This window comes from Pantherophis guttatus, chromosome 12 (assembly GCF_059756535.1).
Source record: "Pantherophis guttatus breed Tessera chromosome 12, ASM5975653v1, whole genome shotgun sequence".
NCBI classification, from domain to species: Eukaryota; Metazoa; Chordata; class Lepidosauria; order Squamata; family Colubridae; genus Pantherophis; species Pantherophis guttatus.
This window is the reverse complement of record NC_142074.1, coordinates 26,377,334-26,399,939: the sequence shown is the minus strand read 5'-3', so window position 1 is coordinate 26,399,939 and position 22,606 is coordinate 26,377,334. Positions and strand designations below refer to the sequence as shown.

Here is a 22,606-nt window from a genome sequence, read left to right as displayed (position 1 = left end):
GTGTCCCTCCCTCCCCACCAGCGTCATTCCCCCCTCCCCAAAAGCAAGAGGACCCTGGGGCCTTCCAAAAAGAGGTTTATTTACAGTTGGGGGAAAATGTCCACATGCTGCTAGCTCCCTCCTTACTCCCCCCCCTTAATCCCCTCAAACCCTCCCCCCCCAAATAATTTAGAGCCAGGGAAGCCCTGGTGGATTGTGCTGCCTTCCTAGGGACGCACAGGAGTCCAGGGCCGCAGGAGAGATGGTGGTTGTGCCCTCCCCCGGTCTTCTCCTCTTCTTCAGAGGCCGGAAGGAGAGCAAGAGTCCAAGGCCGCCAACTCCATGCCAGGCCATCCTCACTGGTCAGAATCCAGATCGCTGTCTCCCGCTATGGAGTGAAAATCCTCGCTGTCGTCCTCATCCTCCGACAGATGGACCTGGCTTAGCACGCTGGGGCCGCATCGCTGCTCTTCCTCCTCCTCCTCCTCCTCCTCTTCCTCCTCCTCCTCTTCCGAGAGTTCGTACCCCCCCAGGCTACTAAAACTGGCATCGCGCGTATTGGACTTTGCGCCTGGCTCTTCGTAGCTGCCGTAACTGGAAAAGAAACAAGAAGGGTCCCTTATCTGTCAAAGGAAGGCACACAGTTAGGATTCTTCTGCTGAACGATGGGCTGCCTGATGGGCCGTCCTCCTCACCTGGCGTTGCTGTCTTCCATGGCGTGAGAGGCCTCTCCTCCAGCTCCCTCGTAGGACATCATGCTCTCCTCGTTGTCCATGCCCATCCGTGTGTTCTCTTGGAGGACGTGAGGCTGCTTAGGCCGAACTGCGCTGGGCTCCACATCAGAATCGCTCCCGCTCTCACTAAGCTGAATAGCTAGGAGACACAACCGAAGGGTCACTCTGATGCTGTGCCTTCACTTGCCACCCACAGGTTCTCCCTGTCAGTGCCGGGGGCTCCCGGGACATTTACTTCCTCAGCACCATCTCACTAATTGTCTGGCCTTCAAAGTCCGCTAAGCAACACCACCACCAAAAAGAAAGAAAGATTTCAGCAGTTGTGCATTTCCACAAAGGCTGCCAGGCATACTGCCATGACTCGAATCAACAGAAAGAAAAACATCAGAAAAAGATGGCTAATCATTGGAACTACTCCAATAAACATTTTTTTTTCACATTAAGTAATGTTTATATTATTGTTATCTTTATATATTTTACAGGAGAACATCAATTACTGGATGGTATAAAAATATTAATAGTAAATAAACAAAGCATTTCCCTAATTGCTCCCATGGTGGCTGTCCTATTCTTCTTCCAATTCATAGGTGCTCTCTTTTCTCCATTTATCTAATTGCGCCTTCATTTTTCACCACAGTATCACAGACACTTCCCCCACCCCCTTTCCTAAAAATCCCTGGGCCAGGAGGGCAGTGAAGCCTCTTTCCAAACTCTTCTGACCCAAAGAAAACTCCCTGTACTCAAATCTGCATCCCTTTCTGTTTTGCACTTAGCCTGCATTCTCTCCCCTCCCCAGTTCTACCCTGGTCTCAGATCCAACCCACTCCTGTCTCTGGCAAGAAACACAGAAAGAGGGAGCGAGGGAGGATGCCTTCCTGAGTCTTTCTCTCTGGAACTAGGAGTATATACAACAAACAAGGGCACCACAGTTCCTGCCCCTTTCAGAACTCACACGAAAAGGGATTATCGCCCTCCTCCTCATCGCTGCCATCATCGTCCTCCCCATCTGACATGAGCAAGTCTTCATAGAGCACACTGGCCTGAGGCTGCTGAACCGAGCCTTCTTCCTCATCAACCAGGTCCCCATCCACATCCTCCACTTCCTGTCACAAAAGAGCAGGAAGGAGAAGAGGCGGTCAGAAGCAGAAGCACATCAAAAGAACACCTGGCTTCCTTCCCACTGACACGGTGCACCGGCAATGCCAGCTCTTCCTAAAAACTAATCGCTTTGTCTAGCATTCCATCCGCTGCTGATAGAATCATTCCGGAGGGCCCTGCACTGCCTCAGCTTCTGCCATGAGAGCAGAAGTCAACAGGTGAGCTACAGGTGGGGTCACAGATACTCACTGGGGCTGGAGTCTTAGGTTTCCCATCCTCATCCTCATCCAACCCTTCAATATCTACGTCAGAGTCTTCCTCGCCCAGCCTACCTTGGCCCTGCCGCATCTGAGTGAGGAACACAGAGATAACGCCACTGAGGAAGGAGCAGGCACGGGGGGGGACAGACGTTTTTAAAACAGGCCAGCCAAGCCACCAGGGTGGGGGGGGCACTTCCTAGCTGGCCTTGTGGTGCTGCCTCCACCAGGGCAATGCCTGCCTGGGCTGTGGGGCTTTACCCTTTAGACTAGCTGAGCAACAGGTCCCAAGCCCCAAAGCACACAGTGCCGGGCACCCTGGGCACCAGCTTTCTCCTCCACAGCCTCGCAGGGGCCTAGAGACACAACTGCCTCCCTGGACTGGAAAAAACCAACCTTTTGCGGCAGCTGACAAAACTCACAAGTGGACCCCCACTAAAGCCCCCGAGGAACATGTCCTCCCCATTCCTCCTTCTCAACTTTCTCCCTCTCCTTTGTCTACATCATATAATTATAGCCAACACGTTAAAAAAAAGAACCATACTAGGAAAAACATGTTTGTCCCAGGTTAGCTAGGCTACGTTATTATCTTTTTCAAGAACTATTTTCCCCCATTGTTTTCAATGTGAGCCCTCCATTCACTACTACAAGGATTGAAATGACCCTCTGCATTTCTGGCACGTGTCTTTTCATATTTGAATGAAACCAGGAAAGGAGCAACGATCTGACATTGCAAAAGTTTCTGGATGTTCAGAAACATTCCTCACTTAATGTGAGCTTGGAGCCCAAAGGCAAGACATGAATGAAGTAACAATAATGGGGACTCCTCTCTGTCAACAGGCCCGCGTCTCATTTCTTTTCCCGGCTGCTCCAAATAGAGGAATCCCTTTCAAAGGCTTTTCAAAGCAAAGAGATAGTTGCATCCGTCATTCCCAGAAATTACCATCTGATCAACAAGGCCTTTTGCAAGAGATCTTCTTCTACAGAGCTCTGGTTCCACACCTTTGGCCAGGAATGAGAAAGAAACTACCGCCCTTACTGTGCCATGCCCTATTTCAACATGTCTGCCCTCGATCCACAGCTCCTGTGGGAAAGCTATTCTTCCTTTCTGCAGCCAGCGCCCCTCTCTTTTCCTGTGGAATCCTCGGGTGCGTTTCTGACCTGTGCAGACTGCTTTTCGGGTGTCGTGGTGGGTGTGTCCATAGCAGACAGATTGCTCTCATCTTGGTAGACGGACGCATCCCGGGACATACTGAGCGAGGTGTTGGTATCATACAAATCGGGTGGCTACAGGGCGTTTGAAAGGAGGAAATCACGGGAGTGCAGATGAGATACGAGCTTTCTGAGGTGCTTTCAGAAATGAGCCCCTCTCTTCCTTCTCTTAGCTATCCTGAATCAAGCAGGCTGACTGTGAGAGGCTGGAGCTCAGACCCCTATTCAGAAAAAAAGCTCTGCGCATTCCCATCGCTTCCTCTCTCTCGGACTCACGGCAAGAACAGTAAAAATGACAGTTCCTCCCTTACTGACCCACATTCCCAATGAAGGACAACCAGCGAGTCATTTCTGCATTCATTCCTATCAGTTATCTTTTTGCTGCTTGGTTGACCTTTTTCTATTTTGCTTTCGAAGCCTTGGCTGAAAACAGTCTGTGAAACCAGTGCAGCCTTTCGGTCACTTGCCAGGCTCTCAGCAGCTGCATCACCTCCAATCCTGTTCTGACCGGAGAGCTGGAGAAAGCCTGGGAAGACCCTGAGAGAGCTGGTGGACCATCTAATGGGTCTTCTACACGAGGGAAAGCCTGAGAAACAGTTTTGGTGGACAATCCTGGCAGGAATTAAACAAGGACAAGGAAGCAGGGAAAGACCCAGAAGTACCAGCAATGGGTTACAACTGAACTGGATCTCCCTGGAATGGAAAACTGCTCTGGGATCCCTCCTCCCTCCAGCTCAACCCCCACAGGTACAAGTCAATTAAAGTCCATCCTGGCTTTCTCTCCACCAAGCATCTCCTGAGCTAGGAGTCGACCTGAGCTGTTACACAGAAACCTGAGCAGATCAAGAATAGCTGCAGCCCCCCCCCTCTCCGGTCATAGACAGACTCACCTGCGGCGTGTAGGGCCCAGGAGTCATGGGATCCAAGCTCTCCAGGTCAGCCTCCTCCAAGGCTGCTTCTTTGGCAGTCGAAATGTCTCTTTCAAGCTGAGTCAGGTGCTCATCATACTGAAGGTGAAAGAAAGAGCAACATTTGCAGGGCTGCCAAACTGAAAGCAGCGTTTGATGGATTCAGAGCAGGGCCCCTTACCTCCGCTAAGGTCTGGTAGCAGATGCTCACAATCTCCTGGGCTGTTTTGGTGTACTGGCTGTCCGGCCCTGCGTTGAAAAGCCCAGTCAAGGGACCTCCAAACAAAGGGAGAACTGGCTTCCCAGGGCCAGGGAGCAACCAGAGAAGGCTAGGCAACCTCCGCCAGCCAGCAAGGCCTCCTCTCACTCTGCCCAACCTCACGGAGCAAGGCTGGGCCCAGGAGGCAAAGGGGAGCCTGGCAGCGAGGCTCCAGAGTCAGCAGGGGGCATTGAGAAATGGCTTATTCTAGCCAAGCAAATTTTCAGGGGTGGGGGTCCAAGGGTGGCCTTATACTCTGGCCAAAGAAAGCTCACCATTGTATTTGATACTATTTCCAAGGATCAGGTTCACATCATCCAGGAAGACTTCTCGGTTCTGGTACTTGTGCTTGGAGATATTCTGGAAGAAATCAGTGGACTGTAGGAAGACCCCAGACCCCAAGTGGCACATCCAAAGGCCTCAGAGACCCCTTAACTGCCCTGCTGTGTTTCCATTTCCCACCATCTGAGGCAACACACCCAGGAAGGTATCGTAGATAGCCCTTCAGATGTTTAGGAGAGCAACCCTCATGCCTTCTCCTGATCTGCATCCCCTCCCCGCCCGTTTTGACCTTCAGATCTGGAGGGCACCCAGGGCAGCTCTGGGCTTCAGCCACCCTCAAGGCTCTTCTTCCATACACACCTACATACCTTGCGGATAGTCTCCAGATCCATTGGGCTGACAATGACTTTGTAATAATCTGGCACAAATTTCTTATTAACAGGATGATGGAACGGCCAAGACTGAAAGCAAAGAGGACACCGACAAAGAAACTAAGAAGAGCTTCTGCAAAACTTCCATTGAAAGCAAAAGGAATGCCTGTTTCCCAACAAATCCTTTTATTTTTTTTAATAATAATTTTTATTCAACATTTTTAACCTTATAAATCACAATTACACTATTATAGCTTGCCGTTATCGGAATTTTTTCTTAATTTCAACTTATCTACAGGCCTATTGTTTTATACATATACATTCTTATTTCATAGTTATTTATTTTTATATTATTTACAATATTTACATGTCTACTACACTCTAAAACAGAGGTCTTCAAACTTGGCAGCTTTAAAACTTGTGGAATTCTGAGAGTTGGTCCACAAGTCTTAAAACTGCCAAGTTTGGGGACCCCTGCTCTAAAATATATATTCTCTCCATTTATTATCTTTTCTGTACAATCACTATATGTTAATTTTAGACTTCTTTTCAAGCCAGTTATACCACCTGTTCCACGTCTCATAGTACACTGTTTCCTCTCTGTCCCTTAATTCCATTGTTAATTTGTCCATTTCTGCGTATTCTAGCACCTTTTTTTTAATCATTGTGTTTGATGGAGTGTTTTCTTGCTTCCAATTTTGGGCGAATGTGATTCTGGCTGCGGTGATTATATGGAGTAGGATGTATTGGAATTTCTTTGCTTATATTACTTTTTATTATACCCAAAAGAAATAACTCTGGCTTCATCTCAATTTTTGTTCACCAATTTCCTCCAACCATTTTTTAAATTTTTGTCCAATAATCCCTGGCTTTGGGCCATGTCCATCACATGTGTTAGTAGGTCCCTTGTTGGTGGTTACATTGCAAGCAATTTGGTGGTCTATTGGGAAACATTTTGGCCAATCTCGCCGGAGGTAAATGCTATCTATAAAACATTTTGTAAATGTTCTTCTTGTATGCCAACAAATTCCCAACAAATCCTAATTCCTCCTGTGCTAATCTCACCGAAAGGTAGGGAGGAGGAATGCTCCAGAGCAAGAATGTTTTTTTTCTAGCTGCCCATTAAGATTCGCGAAAACTAGCATTGCTCAAGTGCAGCTCAGGAGGAAAGGCTGTTGATGAACTACCCCAAGGCAGAAGAGGGTCTCCTGGGAAGCAGGGGTTCTGCCTCCTGACATGTACAAGAGCCCACCCCCACAGCCCCCACCCACCCCCTATCTGCCACGGGCACACCTACATCAGGAACCACCTTCATCTTCTGGGTCACAATGTTGTCCAGAATAAAGGAGAAGGCTACTTGGTCATCATCGTCCAGAAGGGGATTTATGGCCTTCTCCAAACGAGCTAATTTATCTTCTTTCTGAAATGACATTAAGGTTCAGGAAGGCAAGAGTTATGGAGACCAACATCCTTGAACCAATTCCAGCTTCACTTTTTATAGTTATATCCAGCTTTACTGAGAGCATATGCACCAAGACAAATTCCTTGTGTGTCCAATCACACTTGGCCAATAAAATTCTATTCTATTCTATTCTATTCTATTCTATTCTATTCTATTCTATTCTATTCTATTCTATTCTATTCTATTCTATTCTATTCTATTCTATTCTATTCTTATTCTATTCTATTCATCTATTCTATTCTATTCTCTATTCTATTCTTTCCATTCCATTCCATTTCTATCCTATAGTATTTTACCATCCAGACTTCAATTTTTCTTATTCTGCTCTAGCTTTTCAACCAGTAGTTTTTCAAACACTGAAGCCTCCCATTCATTATGGGAACCAAATTGCTGCTCAATTTTTCCAGAAATTTTGGCTGATTTTACCATGCCCCCAAAGCTAATTTTTTACACACTCTCAATGGCACACAGTACACTTTTCCCTTTTAATTGTGGGAATACTTTTAAACTGGGGGGGGGGGGGAAGCATGGCATTAAAATTTGCTGACTTCAACAAGCAAGATCAAGTTGGAGCATTTAGTATGCCATGTCTGAGCCCTCTGATCTCAAACAGGTATCCAAAGGATTGCCCCCCTATGCTGAGCTTTTTGCCGACTTCACCAGGTGGGCACTTTGACCTAGAGGCAGCAAGCAGCAAATGTGCACATCTTTCTCTGATCTACAAGTGCCTTTGTTGAAGCTTATTAGTGCTTTAATAACAGCATTATGAAGCTTAATTAAAGTTTCAGCTCAGATGTTCATTCTTTCTCCCTTCACACGAGACTTGCCTCTTTCAGTTTCTGGTCACAGAGGTCCAACATTGACTGAGAAATCTGGGTCAAGGAGTGCTTTGGCCCTGCAAATACAGAGTGGACATAAGACTAAGGCAAGTTTCCAGTGCCCCAACCCTTCTCACTTTGGTTACGTTTATAGTATTGTCATCGATAGCAATAATGTTTAGCGTATTCATAGTAGCAGAAACAAGAGCAAATTAAAAAATCGATAGTTAAACAGCAAGCCTTCCTTTGTGAGGGTCTTATTGAACAGGAAAGAAAACTATAAATGTGTAATCAAAAAATAGATATTCGTACTCCACTGATAGCAAGAAGGATTAATGCTCTGAGGCTCAAGAGCTGAGAGCATTGATGATTCTTCCCATGGGGGGGGGGTCACAGAGATTAATCACAATCGCCCTCCTCCACCCACCCTCCCTCACAGAACTTCTGGAAGAGCAGAGTCAATGAACAACTAAGCAGCTCTTCTTGCTTCAGCAACCTCATCTGCTTTCCTTCGGGAACTGCCAGTTGAAGGCTGCAGGTGGCTACCCCAAAATTACTCTAGGAAAAGGAAGGGAAGGATTTCAACAACCCAGATGGCAAAATCATGCCAGGGAAGAGGAAAGGAAGACACTCAGGTCAAAGAAAAAAATAGCAAAAATTCCAGGAACTGAATTGGCTGATCAGGAACAATTCCACACCAACCCTATGAGGATGAGAAAAGCTTCAGCAGATTTAAAGACAAAGAGCAATTTTCAGAAGGGAAGCTTTTGGTATCGGACACACTGGTGAGTTAATTCTCAAATCCCCTTTTCACTGCCATTCTCCACCCACTCAGAATCACAGAAAAGCGCCAGGCTGCTGCCCTCAGATCCTTCCTTGCCTAAGACCAGGGGTGAGTAAGTAAAGGTTAAGGAAAAAAAGGTGCAGAAACCATTGTAGGTGGCACTGTTCTTCACAATCAGCTCCAGGTGTTCCCGAAACTCTTCGCGAGACGGGTAGAGTCGCTTGCGGACGTTCTCTCGAAGGGTCTGCAGGTCCATCGGTTTGGTAATGATCTTATAGTAATCTTTCACCACCTTCCCATTAACAGGCTGGTGAAAGGGGTATGTCTGGGGGGGAGGGGAGGCAAATAGGAAGAGATGAGGGTTTGTTCTGGGCCCACCAACATTCTACCTTCCCCCAACGGACCCCGCGCTCCTCCAAGCCACCAGCCAAGCCCCACGGGATACCAAGAGACATAGCTTTACCATACTAATAACCAGAGTAAGTCCTCATCTATTCAGACTTACCTTCTTAATAGTTTAAACTTTTAATAAACTGTTGAAGTAGAATTTAAATCTTTGATAAGAAATTTGGTACATTATTTTTGTGTGCTTTAGACTTATTTTAATCTCTTAACAATTAAAGCCAAGCTCTTCCAGAGAGACCCAACCGGCCTAAGGCAAGGAGGTTCAGCTTTATCAAACCCAGAATCTCCCTCCCACAATCCAAGCACTTACGTTGGGAAGATCCCGCATCTCGTTGATGATGCTTTCCAGGACGGAAGACAAGGTCACCATGGGGTCTGTGCGTCGCCGGTGGATGGACTTGTGGGGCCGCTGAAACAGACAGGAAGCGAGACCATCAACGGGGCTGCAGACTTTGCAGAGCCCGAGAAACTGCTCCTCTAATTTTCCAATCCTGCCACACCACAAGGATTCAGATTTACCGTATTTTTTGGAGTATAAGACGCACCTTAGTTTTTGGGGAGGAAAATAAGAAAAAAGCTGATTGGGGATGGCCTCACGGAATACCCCCAATCAGCTGTTCCCAGAAGTGAATTTTAGCAACAGGTTTGTTGGTTGTGAGCTCTGTGCCTTGCTGAACTTCGCTTCAGAAAAAAAAAAAAAAAAAAAAAACCTGCCTCTGAAAGCCTCCGAAACAGAGCTTCAGAAAAAAAAGCCTCTGATGCTCCCTTTGGAGGCTTTTTTTTCTGTAGCTTCGTTTCTGAGACTTTTTTCAGCCTCTGAAACCTCCGTTTGAGAGGCTGGGCAGGGCTACATTCGGAGTATAAGACGCACCCAGATTTTCACCCTCTTTTTTGGGGGGAAAAAGGTGCGTCTTATACTCCAAAAAATATGGTACTTGAAACTCAGCCGTTCCTTTTGCTAGTTATGACTTATCCCACGTAGCGAATGAAACTGCAAAATCATAATCTGCATGAACTTGGTGGTTTTGTTGCAGACGTTTCAATACCAAACCAGGTAACATCATCAGTACTGCAAGCACCCCACAGGACTCAAGGGCACTGATGACATTACCCACTTTGGTAATGAAAAGTCTGCAAGAAAACCACCGTGCACACAAAGGACTCCACAGTTCAACCCTGAGCAACAAATATTCTCTTCTATTGATGCAATGTGCATTTCTGGAAAAAAGAAAACCTGTAAATCAAACCTAAATATTTACGTAGTAGTAGATACTATATTGTAAGGTCAAGATGGATAGAAACCGAAGACACTTAGCAGGGCTTACATTTAAGTAGTCACAATGCACCGTGGTCCCAACCCGCCGCTTCTTTTTGGGGGGAAGCTGCTGTTTGGGGAACTTCAGGACTAAGGACTTCCTGCGAACCTCATCCGCGCTGTGAAGAGATGCCGAGAGTGGGATGGGCTGCAGCTCCACCCTCTGGGAGGACTCGGCCCACTCACACCCCTGAGCGCACTGCTCCTGGCCGGCCAGCCAGCAGGATCCCAGACCCTGCAAATCCCGCCTCCTTCGGCCATGATGCTGGGCGCCTTCTTCCCCGCCACTCTCACCTCTCAATCAGCTGCTTGCCCAAGACGATCTTGGTCCCCTCCACTTTGATCAGCTCCTCGTTGTCATTGGGAATGACCGTCTTCTCCAGCTCCTCCTCCTGCTCCTCCGTCATGGCCACCGGGTTGGAGGGGGGAGCGTTCGTTTGGTAGTACAGCGGGCAGAACTTGTTGGTCCTCATGTGCCCAATGGCCCCACAGGCCCCACACTTCAACTGCCAGAAAGGAGCAGAAGGCCGTCCCGTATCAGGGATATGGAGGAAGGCAGGGCAGACCAAGTAAGATGTAAACCTTGACCCCAAGCCCCCCCATTGCTAGCGGAAAGGCTACATCCTGAGGATGAAAGCTTGTTGGATGTGACAGAAAGGAAAACACCACTCCCACCAGAGTCACAGCAACAGCCCAGGCAGAGCTGAAGGCTGAGCTGGGTCCCCCCCTCCCTCCCCCCACCAAAAAAAACCAGCACAGAAACTGAGAGTCTGGATGCTGAAAGGACCCATGGGTGGCAGCAGAAGCGGCCCACGAGACAAGGGCCAGGCTTGATCCCTGAGGGGCCCCGGCTCACCTTCAGGTCTGGGCGCTCCTTCATCTTCCTGGGCTTTTTCTCCGGGGGGCCCTTCAGCTTCTCCTTCTCCTGGTTCCGCTTCAGCCGCCGCAGCTGCTCTTGGATCCGGCGCCTCTCCTTCCGCATCTCCTCCCGGTGCTGCTCGTCAAAGAGCGCAAACTTCCGGCTGGAGGGCAAAACAAGGCCGCCCTCAGCCCAGGCTGGTCCGAAGGGAGCAGTCTCTCTCTCTCTCACACACACACACAGGCACATCCTGGGCACAGTTAAACTTCAGCATCCTCTGCCAAGCCCCGTCCGGGCACAAGAGAGAAGGTCTCCCGGCAGCATTCTGGCCCTGCTTGGTTTTTGGCTGGGTGGTCAAGAGCCCGGCAGAGCTTGAGCCTTAGGCTCAGCCTGAAAGGATTCTCAAGGCATGGCACAGCTGCTCAGAAAACTCCACTGCAAATGGGGCAGGTCTGGTCACCCTTCTGACATCCCACCCCCTCCCCGGCTTCAGTTCCAGCACTTCTTTCTCCCTGGCCCTTTTTCCCTTTAGAGCGGGCCGCCTGTTGGCCTCTGTGCCCTGAAGGGCCCTGGCTTCAATCCCTATATTCTGAGCGGCTGTTTTTTCAAAAATGGCTGCCTCGGAGTAGAAATGTTTGAAGTAAACGTCCCCATCTAAACATCTGGTTCCCGCAGCCAGAGATCAGCAGGCTCCCCAGAAAGGCCGGGATCCTCCTGAGGCCCTTACATGAACTCCTCGTCCTTGGTGGTCCGGATCCGGCTGTAGGCGTCGATGACCGAGGCCTTGCGGACAGTCTCACACCTCACGTACTCCTTCCCATCCTCGTCACGGAAAGTGCGATAGATTTTCAAGCGGCGCCCGGTGGCCGAAGAATTGAGGCTGGTCACGGAGGCCGTGTCGTCGTCTTTATGAGAACCACCCAAGTTGCCAGGAGTGGAAGCTGCCGGGAGGGAGGAGTAAAAGGGTGACCTCGCCACCCTCCCAAGCGCAGAAGGGCAAACTAAAAGGGACCCTGGGTGGCCAGGATGTCATTTAATCCAGGCGAGGGAGGTCAGCCCAAAGGCAACCCCCCCGCCCCATGGGACAGCAGCCCCTCCTATTGCTGGTGAAGTCCTCCCATCGATAGCCACAACTACAACCATTTCTAAAGACTGTCTGTCTGTGTTTTGCAAGCACTCTTGTCCCTAGATTCTGGGGGCTTCCTGTGGACCCTCCCTCGGCCTGAGCCAGGAAGCCCCTTCCCCAGCCTTCAGCGCTAGAGACCCCCGAGTCTCCTCTTGAGCCCTCCCTTCCGGCCTTTGTGGGCCAAATCCTCACCCGCCCCCTTCTTGTCCCTGCGGTCCTTCTTGGCCCGGTCCTTGTCGCCATCTTCCCCCATCAACATGCGTTGCAGCTCCTTCCGTTCCTGCTCCTCCCTCTCCCGGGACAACTGGGAGCTGGTCTTCTTGTTCTGGAGCATGTTCTCGATGTTCTTCCCCATCTCCTCGAAGTCGCTGTCTTCGGCAGAGCTGCTGTCTGTGTCTGTCGACAGGATCTCGGTGGATTCCAGGACTCTGAAGTGGAAAATCTTTAGCTACTGAAGCTCCCAGGCAGCCGAGTGCAGATGCAGAAGGCAGAGACTCCCACTCCCACCCCAAATTCACTCCTGCCAACACTGTAGGACTCTTGATCCCCACCCACCCCCTTACTTCAGGGAGAGTCACGTGCTGAAAACCCTAACTAAAGACATCCCCACCCCTCACCCCGTTTGCAGAGCACAAAGCGGCCTCCCATAATCCCCATCCTCTAAGAGTTGTTCCCAACTGCCTAAAGGATCTGCATATCATTCCAGTAAATCCCTCAGTTTACCTGCGGGAAAGGGATTCTGTAGCTGTGGTGGTGAGTGGAAGCAGTTTCCCTGAGCAAACCCCACAGATATGCTGACGAAGGACTCAAGGGCTCATTGGGAGGGAGCTGCCTGCCGCTCCCTAATGGGCTCTGCCACAAACCATGCGGAAAGGTGCCCTAGGAAGCAGGGAGATCCCACTCAGTCCCTCACCGAGGACTACTCACTTGTTCTGCAAGTCAAAGATGCGCTGGCATTCCTCCTTGTACCGCTCCTGGTGTTCTGCCACAGAGAAGCGGGACCCTCGGGCAAACTTACTCATGGGACCCTCGCCTGAGCGGGCCTGCTCAGTGGACATTGTCCGCACAACGTCGATCACCTCCCAGCGGGAAAGCTTCTTGATCTGAGGAAGGAGAGTCGTTGGCTGCAGAGGCCCCGAGGCGGCTCAACCCAGAGGAGCCAGTCCCCTGCCCGCACCCACCTCCTCTTCGGGGACTCCAAACTTGCGCAAGAGCTGCTTGGCGTTTTTCAGGGATAAGCGCCGGAGATCGGCGTCTGTCCCTGTGACCGTCTTCTTCACTGGTTGTGGCTCTTTGTCATCCTGCTGGGAAAAGAGCAAGGACCTTCCATCCCTGTCTCAGCCTTTTATTTCAAGGGCTTCAGGCTTGGCATCGCTCCAGAACCCCAGCAGCTTCAGGATCCGGCCAGGAGGTACCCCAGGCCTCCTCTGTGACCGAATGGAGCAGCTGGTCCTGGGTGATTGCCAGCCCGAGACACTCCTGGTGGCAGGGCGGCCCCTGGCCATCTGGGTCCTCCGCTTACCTTCTGCTGTGTCGGCTTGTTTGGGATCTTGACGTAGGAGAAGCCTTCGCCACACCCTGTGGGGTCTGCTACTCCGGTAACCTCCAGGAGGCATTTCCCTTTCATGGCTGCAATAAAAGCCCGGGTGGTGTTCCAGGGAGCTGTGCGCACCTAAGCGGAACCAACACGGGGGAGGAGAGGCTTGGCATTGCAGAGGGAAGAAGGGCTCCTCTAAAAGTCTGGCTGAGAACAGGCACCCCCTCTGCTATACCTCGTCATCTATCTTCATCTGGAAATCCTCCTCGTTCTCTTCCTCGGGGGCAAAAAAGGATTTCTCTCCGTAACCTGCATCCTGAGAAAGAGACACAGACCCCACCTAAGTCTCCGAGGCCCATCGAGGGCACAAGGGAACCTGGTCATCCTTTCTCCACGCAGAGGCTGCAGCTCCAGGCGGTCCCATACCTGAGGCTGCCCTCCCCTCTCCTGTGGGGTGCCATCGTCCCAAAGCAGCCGACAGCAGGCAGGCCAACCGACCTGCTCTCAGCCCTCTTTTCAGCTCCCCTAGAACAGCCCGGGGGATCTGTGCTGCTTCTTTCCCCAGCCAAAGGGCTATCCTCGGCCAAAGGGAAGCAGCACTGAAGGCCTGGTGGGACACAGAGACCCAAGAAGCAGAGGGAGGCTTCTCTCCTCTCCAACTTGCTGAGAACAGACTAAACCAGGATTTTGAAATCATGGTTTGATGGGGAAAAAAATCCCCCCCAGACTCACACATAACATTAAACTGTAAATGGGCAAGTACAGACACTAAAATAAGCCAAACAAGCAAATCACAAGGAAGGTTAAAATGATGCCTGAAGCCAGCTGATGACTCTCCACAAGTCCTTGGCAGGACGGGACGGCCTCCGAATCCCTGAACAAGCTCACCTTCAGGCGCTGCTCAGCAGAAATCATGCTGTAATAGGCACAGCACTGCTCCGGAGACACCATCGCTCGGATTTCCTCCTCGGTTGGCAGCCGGAAGTCAGGTTTCAGGACCCACCAGTTGGAGTCCAGCCCTGAGGAAGCAACAGCCCCCCCGTGAGCCTGGCCAGGAGAGGAGAAGGGGCGGGGCAGCCGCACGCCTGTCTCTGAGGCGGAAGATCTGATCAACCATCCTTGCCTACCGGTGCGCTTGAAATCCGCACAGAGCTTCAGCCGTTTCCGGATGCTGCTCTCGGAGTGGGAAGGAAACGCCTTCTTAATATCCTCCATGCGGATTCTCCGGGGTCGATCTCGGCTCTTCCAGAAGAGGCGATAGATGAAGACCTGGCAAGGATGGCAGTGAAGTAGCCAGACGTTCAGAGAGACTACAGATGCAGGATGCTCCTCGGAAGGGGCTTCCCTCCCTTGCCTGCTCCTGCACACCTCCTCCTTCCACACAGATTGGGGGGGGGGGTTTCCCAGTGCCCACATGAGTCAAGGCAGAATTCAGTCGTATCTCCAAACTACGAGCAATCCTGCAAAAGCCAGAGTAGGGCCACTCGCCAAGCTGCTCAAAACCGGGCCCAGGGCAGTCTGTTTACCAGCTGTTCTTTAGCACCTGCGTATGAGTCGCAGGCAAACGCTAGTGGCATAGCTCCCTTCCCAAATTATTTTTTCCACTTCTCCAAAAACCTGCTGAGGAGGTCTAGCAGTTGGGTTCTCTCTCCCCCAGCAACAAACCTGCAGGAAGTCTCGGATGTGCGTATTGGCCCGTTTGGAGTTGGGGCCGGGGACTTCAAAGAGAGGACACTCCTGGCCAACCACAAAGATATCCACTAGCTCCCGGATGTAGTAGCCCTGGCGCGTCCGAATAATTAGGAAGTCTGTTTCCAGCATCTTGTGGAGGTAGATTGGAGCTCGGAAGAGATTATTTTCAAATGCCTGACAAACAAAAGGAACTGCTCAAGCCACCTAGGACAGAAGCAGCTCTCTGCAACCTGGTGGCTCCAGGAGGAACTCAAAAACTCACACACTCCTTAGCTGCATTTGGCTGGTCTTTGTAAAGGAATTGTTCAATTGAACACATCGTACTATCATCAATGACTACTATTTCAATCAAGTATCCTTAGGCTTTACACACTGATGTAGTATTTGTAGCCTTTCACAGCTACCTGCTCTCTCCCCCTCCCTCTCCCCCTCCCTCTCACACACACACACCCCACTATAGAATTGAGCAAGTGGGCCAGTTCACAAATCCTTGGCTGCCGTAAACCCGTCTGTCATTAAAGGACTAGAAATTCCTTGGCTCTCTTCCCACAGCACAACAGTCTGCCCCAAAGGAGCCCCTGTCTTAGTGCTGCTGCTGCTGCTGAAACGGGGAAAGTGGCTGATGTTTCAAACCGCAAGTCCGTCCAGAGGCCTCACCTGGAGGAGCTGGCCAGGATGAAGGGAGCCCAGGAAGGGAGAAGTGTGGCAGTATACCGTCTCTCCGTACTTGCAATCTGGGGCGCCAGGATCCTTGCCTGGTTTCTGCCAGGAGCAAGAAGGCTGAGTGAGTGAAGGCTTCGTCAGGGGAAGTCTGGCTTTGGCAGCCCAAGCCCTGGACTCACCCGCTTGTAGTAGTTCTTGATCTTGGTGGCCATGCCAACCTGCATCATCAAGGGGGCATTTTCCTCACTGTATTCGGCCAGGATGAGGTCACCATCTTTGCCCGTGAGGTCCTGGGGGGTGCGCATGAAGAACATCTCCCCACCGCCAGAGGCCTGGCGCTCCTGCTCTCTCATCTGGGTACAACACAAGGAGGGTCAAGGAACACACAATACACACACAGAGGTCTCAGCAGGGGCAGAGTGAGAATCTCTGCAGGCCGAAGCCCCGAGATGAGCAACAGTCCTGGGCGCAGCTGCTGAGACGGGGCTCTTACCTTGGCCTTCTTCTTGATGTGCTTCAGCAACGGCTGCACTGCGTGAGGCCCGGGCTGCGACAAGGTGCCAAAGGAGTACTTCTTCAAGGGAGGCCGGTGGAACTGCCGCAGCTTCATGGGGCCCATGTGGGTGGGGAAGAAGGGCTGGCGCAGCTCTACCGCAGGAATCGAATGCTGCACCAGACCAGAGAGAGAGGCACGATTTCGGCATGTCCCAAAGAACATCTGGGCCCCCGTCGATCACCCTCAGCTCAGGGAAGGCTCCCCGCTCCCCACAGGAGGACAAAACTGCTCTGGCTGCCTCTGCAAACCAATCTTGCGGGCACGTTATGGAAGCTGAGTCCCTGGTGCCCGCACGTGAAGCCTTGGCAGAAAGCTAGGCTTGTATTAGGCCCAAGAAGGCACACTGGCACAACCAGGCAAATAACTGCATTGCATAACGTATCGTGCAAAGCCATGGTTTAATTATGGGTTGTGTGATAAATCAAAACTAGCAAGTTTTCCAAATACGTTAAGTTGCAAGCTACAGTTTGTAACCCCAACATCTGGGTTTAGGTGAGGCTTATGTCGAAAGCAAGCAAAGTACACAAAGACCAACACAATCTGTTCCCAACCTGGATAATGTTGCCACCAAAGGTTCCGCGGAGGCCCTGCTGCTTGGGGTAGTAAAACTCATCATTGGAGAGATTCCAGGGATCCTTCACTTCTGGCTGAGACATGTTCTGGAGTGGAAACACAGGAGCCAAAAAATATATTAGAATTTCCTCCCCTTCCTGATCAATTTCTCCTCTAATCCAGAAGAAACGGAGCCCCTCTCAAACCTGCTGGGGCTCTTCCTTAATAACTCCCGTTTTGCCCAAGAGGATCCGGCTTTTCTTCAAAGAAGACTCTTTCTTGTTCTCCTTGGAGGGGGAATTGAGAGTCATCTCTTCCTTTTCATCAGGAATTTCTAGGAGGAGCACAGGAGAAAACTGGACCTGAAACACTCTTCCCAATTACCCCCCGTTGATGAACCATGCAAAGGCCCCACTAGGGTTACCACAAGAGACCCTGAAGCCCTGAAGCTAAGAATCAACTACCTGCCAGATCACCCCAGTTCACAAGATGCTTAAAAGAAAATATTTTCTTACAGAAAAGATATGAAGACAGTTTAACTGTCACAGCCCCACCAAGGAACCTTGGCATTTGCTCTGAGAATTCTGTTAAGAGCCTGACTCGTCCCTGAGCCCCAGTTCCCAGAATCCTTTGAGGGATTCAGGTTAATTAAAACCATGTGCTGGTAAGATGATGGAGGAGCTGCCTCCCATCTCTGTTTACTCACTCTCCACTTTAGGAGACCCAGAAAGCAGCACCCCACCCCCCTCCAGCCTGAAGACAAGAAAGTGACTTTTGTAGATGCTACCTAGGATGATATTTTCATCGTTGGGATCCAGGGTCAGGACCGGGGGCATCAAGACCCTGTCCATCGCGTTGTCATCCCAGATGATGTTGTCCTCCCAGCGGCCATACACCAGCTCTTCATTGTCAATGGGGAAAATGGAGAACCATGGCTTGTCTTCATCCAGGCCTGCCGGGGCAACAAAGTGTGAAAGTGAACTCAAGACAGCTGGATGCTGGCAACTTTCTCCCTCCCCTACTCCTCCCCCCCCCAAATAAGCTCTAGCACCACTGCAGAAGAGAGAGTGCGGTGCTCCAGGCGCAGGGCAACATGGTGCTCTGGGAGTTAAGAGAAAAAGCAGTTATTTCTGCCTCACCTGCCCACATTTCAAACAACCAATATTTATGGGGCAAAGGAGAATGGTGAAAAAAAGAGAGGGGCAATGGAAGGATCAGAGCCCTATTGACTGATCACTGCCCAAATTCTTCTTTATGCCAACCCCCTGAATGGTCAGATTGCCACTATCTGGCTAAACCACTTAGCAGCCAATCGTCTGTGGAGACGCTCCGTCATCCAGGTCATGGTTGTCCCAAAGTTGCTTTTTCAACACCCAAAGATTAACCAAAGTACTCAAAATCAAGGCAGGGATGATTGGAGAAGAGGCTCTGCTTGCAGATCTTTGCTTGTCCGGTTCCTTCTGCAGATTTCTACAGAGCCTCTCCTGCCGTGAGACCCTTCCTCCTTACCTTGCTGTTCAGGCAGCTGCTTCTCTTTGCCCTTAGCAATGCTCAAGACTCCTGCCACACTGGGCTTCTGCACCAGAGGAACAGGCAAGTTGAGCAGGGAGCCGCTTCGGTTCAGCCCTGCCAAGAGAAGCAAGGGAAGCATCAGCAGACGCGGAAGCAGCAGAGCCAAGCGCAGGCAGGAAAAAGGCCAGCGTACCTTGCTGGGCGTTGTAGGCAGTGGCGTTCCTAGTCATGCTGGAAGGCAGCCAGCCGGCTAGACTGGCTCGCTGGGTCTTGGTTCCTTTGTGCTTGATGTCCTCTCCATTCCAGATCACATCATCCTCCCACTGCAGCTGGGTTACCATCAGGAAGTGCTCGTCGGCCAGCAGCTCATCCTTCTCAGCTGCTGAGCTCTACAAAGTGAAAATAAAGGCTCACCGGGCACCGACTCACCTCCTGGCTGCCAGCAAGACATTGCTCTTCTTCGCAACTCACCTCCTCTTCCTCCTGGTCATCCTTCAGCTTGAAGCCGTAGTCGAAGCCACTGCCATCTTCAGGGATGCCCAACATGTCGTACCAGAGTTGGGCAGGACCGTAGCGCCATTCTGACACTTTGGGCCTGGTGTCAGCTACTTTGTCCGCATCTCCAGTTGCCTGGGAGAACTTGGACTCCACAGGAGCCATCATGGTGATCTGAAGGATATATGGGTGTCAAAGAGAGTTCAGGGAGAGAGCCAGCGGGCACATTCTCGGGCAGCCAGAATTTCCCCTTCTCCCCGGGGAACCAGGATGTCCATTTCCACAGACCCACCTCATCATCTGAAAGACACTGCTCCGGGGGAGGCGGAGGGGCAAATTCATACTCCCAGGGGGATCTGCCTTCCAAGCCCAGCTCAGCATTGGCTTCCCCCTCCGGGAGTTGTGCTTCGAGAACTGACTCCCGGTGTTTCTTCCTGCGCTTTCGCCGTGCACTTCGCCAGACAGATGGGACGTTCTTTCCAGGGCCGAAGAGGCGCAGAAAGCGAAGCACCTGAGAGAGAGAGAGAGAGGCAGAGGGATGGGTGGAACTGGCAAAAAAAATGACTTCCAGAATTTCAGCTGTCTGAAAGACACAAAGAGGGGATTGTCAGCTGGCAGAGCCCCGGGGGTGGGTGGAGAGTAAGGGTGGAAGCTCCATGCTGGTTGACAGAGGCTGGGAGAAAAAGAACCATGGTGGTGTCAGCCATAGAGTCTTAACCAATTGCTCTGCCAGGAACCTTCTGGGTGCCCTGATCTCTTTGTCACTGTTTTTAGAGATCATGGCAAGTGCATCTCGCTGCTAGACCAGCTTCACGAAAGAGCCAGGCTGGACCAGAAGAAAATCTCCTCTGGCTGTTCTAGATCACCACAGATGCATTTCAGAATCCTTTGGGGCCACAAGGGATGTTAAGGAAAAGGAGCAAACTAGACATCTCACAGCCCTAGTAGGACAACCCGGGTGACTGGAACTGGAGTCAGGGGCCGAAAGTGTAGAGCCCTGTCACAGCAACAAGGCAGGTCAGAGAACGGCTTGCCTCCCCTCCAGCTCCCCACCCTGGGGCTCACCCTCTGGCTCTACCTTTCCAGGCCGGAACTCAGGGAAAAGGGCGGTCACGCTGGGCAGCTGCTTGGTGGCATCTCGCTGCATGATCCCAGCAAGCGGCAGGGTGAGCTTCCCTTCCTTTAATTCGGCCTTTCTCGAGTCCTGGGAACCCGTCTCCGACTCCGAGTCAGAAGAGCTGCTGAAGTCCATTTTCTCCAAAGCAGCAGAGGAAGGAGCAATGATGGAGGGCAAGATGATACCATCCCCCTCTTCTGGCCCTAAGAAGGGAACAGTCATCTCAGCCAAAGGCCCCCATGACTTGAAAGAGCCACAACCACACATGCTGCAAATGGAATCTAACATTGTGGGGATCCATGGGGGGGGGGGGAGAACCCTGAAAGTGGATTCACAAGAGAAAAACCCTGTAGGTGGGGAAAAAGGATTTTAAAATCTTCAGTCCTGACTAGATAAACATGCAAACCTTTGTAAGTGCCCCAAAGTACATACGCACCAGAGGCTTCTGCCTCCTTCTCATCTTCCTTCTTCGATGGCACTGGTGGGGGGGGAGGGGGAGGCATCAACTTGGAATCAATGTCTTCTGAGTCGGCATCGTAGTCATCCTCGTTGTCATCTGAGGAGAAGAACAAGGGAAGTCACTGGATCGCCCCTCCGTCACCTCCCCCACAATCCTAAAAGTTCTGTGATCCCCTTGCTTCAGAACCAAGGGAAGAAATCATTGCCATCAACCACCTGGTCTCCGAACGGGGTGCAGATTGCCCATGGCCTGCCGGTATCTGCGGCTCTCATCTTCAGCCACCTCAGTAATATCAGAATAATCCACAGCATCCTCTGTGCTCTTAACCCAGCCTGCAAGGGGAAAAGAAGCCACAGGTTGGAAGGGACCATTGGCCCTCCCTTGCCTTTGATGCGCTGAAAGAAAACTTTCACACAAAAGAGCCTGCCTTTCCCCTGGTGCATTCCCCGGGAAAGTGCCGTTAAGGGCACAGCAGGAAGACCACGAGGAGGAGTCTGAATCGATTTGCCCAAAGGACCCTTGGCCCATCAGCCTCTCGCGCCCTCTTTCCAGGGGTGAAATCCAGCGGGTTCTGACAGGTTCTGGGGAACCGGTAGCGGGAATTTTGAGCAGTTTGAAGAATTGGCAAACACCGCCTCTGGCTGGCCCCAGAGTGGGGTGGGAATGGGGATTTTGCAATATCCTTCCCCTGCCAGGCCCACAGAACCCACTGCCTGCCTCCGGGCAGTATCGGGGGTTGGGAAAGCTGACCTCCCCAGAGCCCACCCAGCCCCCCGGGGGGCATGGGAGGCACGGCTGGGGGGTCCCCCTCATACCAAGCCCTGAGCCGGAGGGGGAGGCAGGACGGGCAGGGGGAGGGGAGGGGAGGGGAGGGGCGCAGCCGCCTCACCCTCCTCGTCCAGCTGGGCTCCGTCGGCCTCGGAGGCATCATCTTCGCTGGCGGTGATCTCGGTGATGAGGCTGCCCAGGCCCAGCGCCCCGAGCCCGGCCAGGTGCTTCTTGGACTCCTAAGGGGAAGCGGGCAGAGAGGCGGGTTGGCTGCGCTCCGTGCCCCGCAGCCCCGCCGTGAAAAAAGAGCCCCTCCCGGCGCCCACCTGGTCCAGCAGCCCCTCGCCCTCCAGCTGGCCCTGCTCGTTGATGTTCCCGAAGAGGAAGCCGGCCAGCGAGAAGGGCGCCGCTCTCCGCCCGCCGCCGCCGCCGCCGCCGCCCGCCTCCTCCTCGCTCTCCGAGTCCGACATCGCCGCGGCTGCCCTGCCAGCCCCGCAGCCGGAAGCGGAAGCCCCTCTCCCGTCGCAGGAGCCGCCACCGAGAGCGGCCTAGAGCGGCCCGTGCCGGAAAGCGCCGCCTCGCTTCCGGCCTCCCGGTCAATTGTTCTCACGCTCAGGAAGTGTCCAGGTTGCTTCTTTCCTTGATTGGTTTCCCTCCGTTGCTGCTTTGGAGAATCGGTTGATCCCCCCCCTCCGCCCCGCTCAAAGATTGCAACACTGCTGTCATATCACCCCTAGATCATCTCTTCATTAAACCAGACATACCCAATCCCCACAATCATTCTTCCCAGGTTTTAGTCCAGTGGTGAAATCCAATTTTTTCACTACCGGTTCTGTGGGCGTGGCAGGGGAAGGATACTGCAAAATCTCCATTCCCTCCCCACTCTGGGGCCAGCCAGAGGTGGTATTTGCCGGTTCTCCAAACTGCTCAAAATTTCCACTACTGGTTCTCCAGAACCTGTCAGAATGTGGTGGATTTCATCCCCATTTTAGTCCCCCCAATCCTCTTTGTGGCTCTTCTCTGCACTCTTTTCAGAATCTCAACATCTTTTTTATATCATGGCGGCCAAAACTGGGTGCAATATTCCAAGGCATTGTAAAATGGTACTAACAATTCAGTATGTTGATTCTATCCCTTAATGCAGCCTAAGTTTCAAATCTTTATTGTCAGTGCAAAACTTATGTACAATGAGATTGGTTGAGCTCCCTAGGACTTGTCCTCCACTAGGACAAAAGCTTTCGTTTTTTTGGTGACGTGATCCCTCCAGTCCCTCCCCTCCCTTCCAGCATGGCTGCGGAACCCAGAAGCTGAGAACCATGGCTGGGGGTCCAGCCAGAGCCCAGGGCTCCAGAAGGATTGCGTGAAAGAGCCCCCCTCCTTGTCCC

At 51.7% G+C, this 22,606-nt stretch overlaps 1 protein-coding gene across 2 annotated transcripts; it reads right to left on the bottom strand.

Moving 5' to 3' along the window:
* Positions 1 to 58: 58 nt before the first annotated feature.
* Positions 59 to 21,741, bottom strand: TAF1 (TATA-box binding protein associated factor 1). Of its 2 annotated transcripts, none has more exons than XM_034441702.3 (40): positions 21,548 to 21,741; positions 21,343 to 21,460; positions 20,669 to 20,785; positions 20,430 to 20,549; positions 19,955 to 20,196; positions 19,169 to 19,387; positions 18,853 to 19,050; positions 18,575 to 18,770; positions 18,379 to 18,495; positions 17,657 to 17,821; positions 17,076 to 17,203; positions 16,869 to 16,976; positions 16,255 to 16,428; positions 15,941 to 16,114; positions 15,756 to 15,860; positions 15,072 to 15,272; positions 14,534 to 14,675; positions 14,295 to 14,425; positions 13,642 to 13,722; positions 13,392 to 13,541; positions 13,051 to 13,173; positions 12,797 to 12,972; positions 12,062 to 12,297; positions 11,471 to 11,684; positions 10,741 to 10,906; positions 10,179 to 10,390; positions 9,895 to 10,003; positions 8,880 to 8,978; positions 8,312 to 8,489; positions 7,390 to 7,457; positions 6,398 to 6,520; positions 5,098 to 5,190; positions 4,723 to 4,807; positions 4,370 to 4,437; positions 4,171 to 4,287; positions 3,230 to 3,355; positions 2,061 to 2,159; positions 1,666 to 1,816; positions 675 to 852; positions 59 to 573 (listed from the first exon to the last, which is right to left on the bottom strand). In XM_034441702.3, exons 1-40 carry the CDS (start codon positions 21,689 to 21,691, stop codon positions 336 to 338), a joined length of 5,889 nt encoding a protein of 1,962 aa, XP_034297593.2. In that variant the 5' UTR covers positions 21,692 to 21,741; the 3' UTR covers positions 59 to 335. The 2 variants fall into 2 exon arrangements, with proteins under 2 accessions (XP_034297593.2, XP_034297595.2); XM_034441704.3 differs by having other exon boundaries at positions 13,051 to 13,170.
* Positions 21,742 to 22,606: the final 865 nt, after the last annotated feature.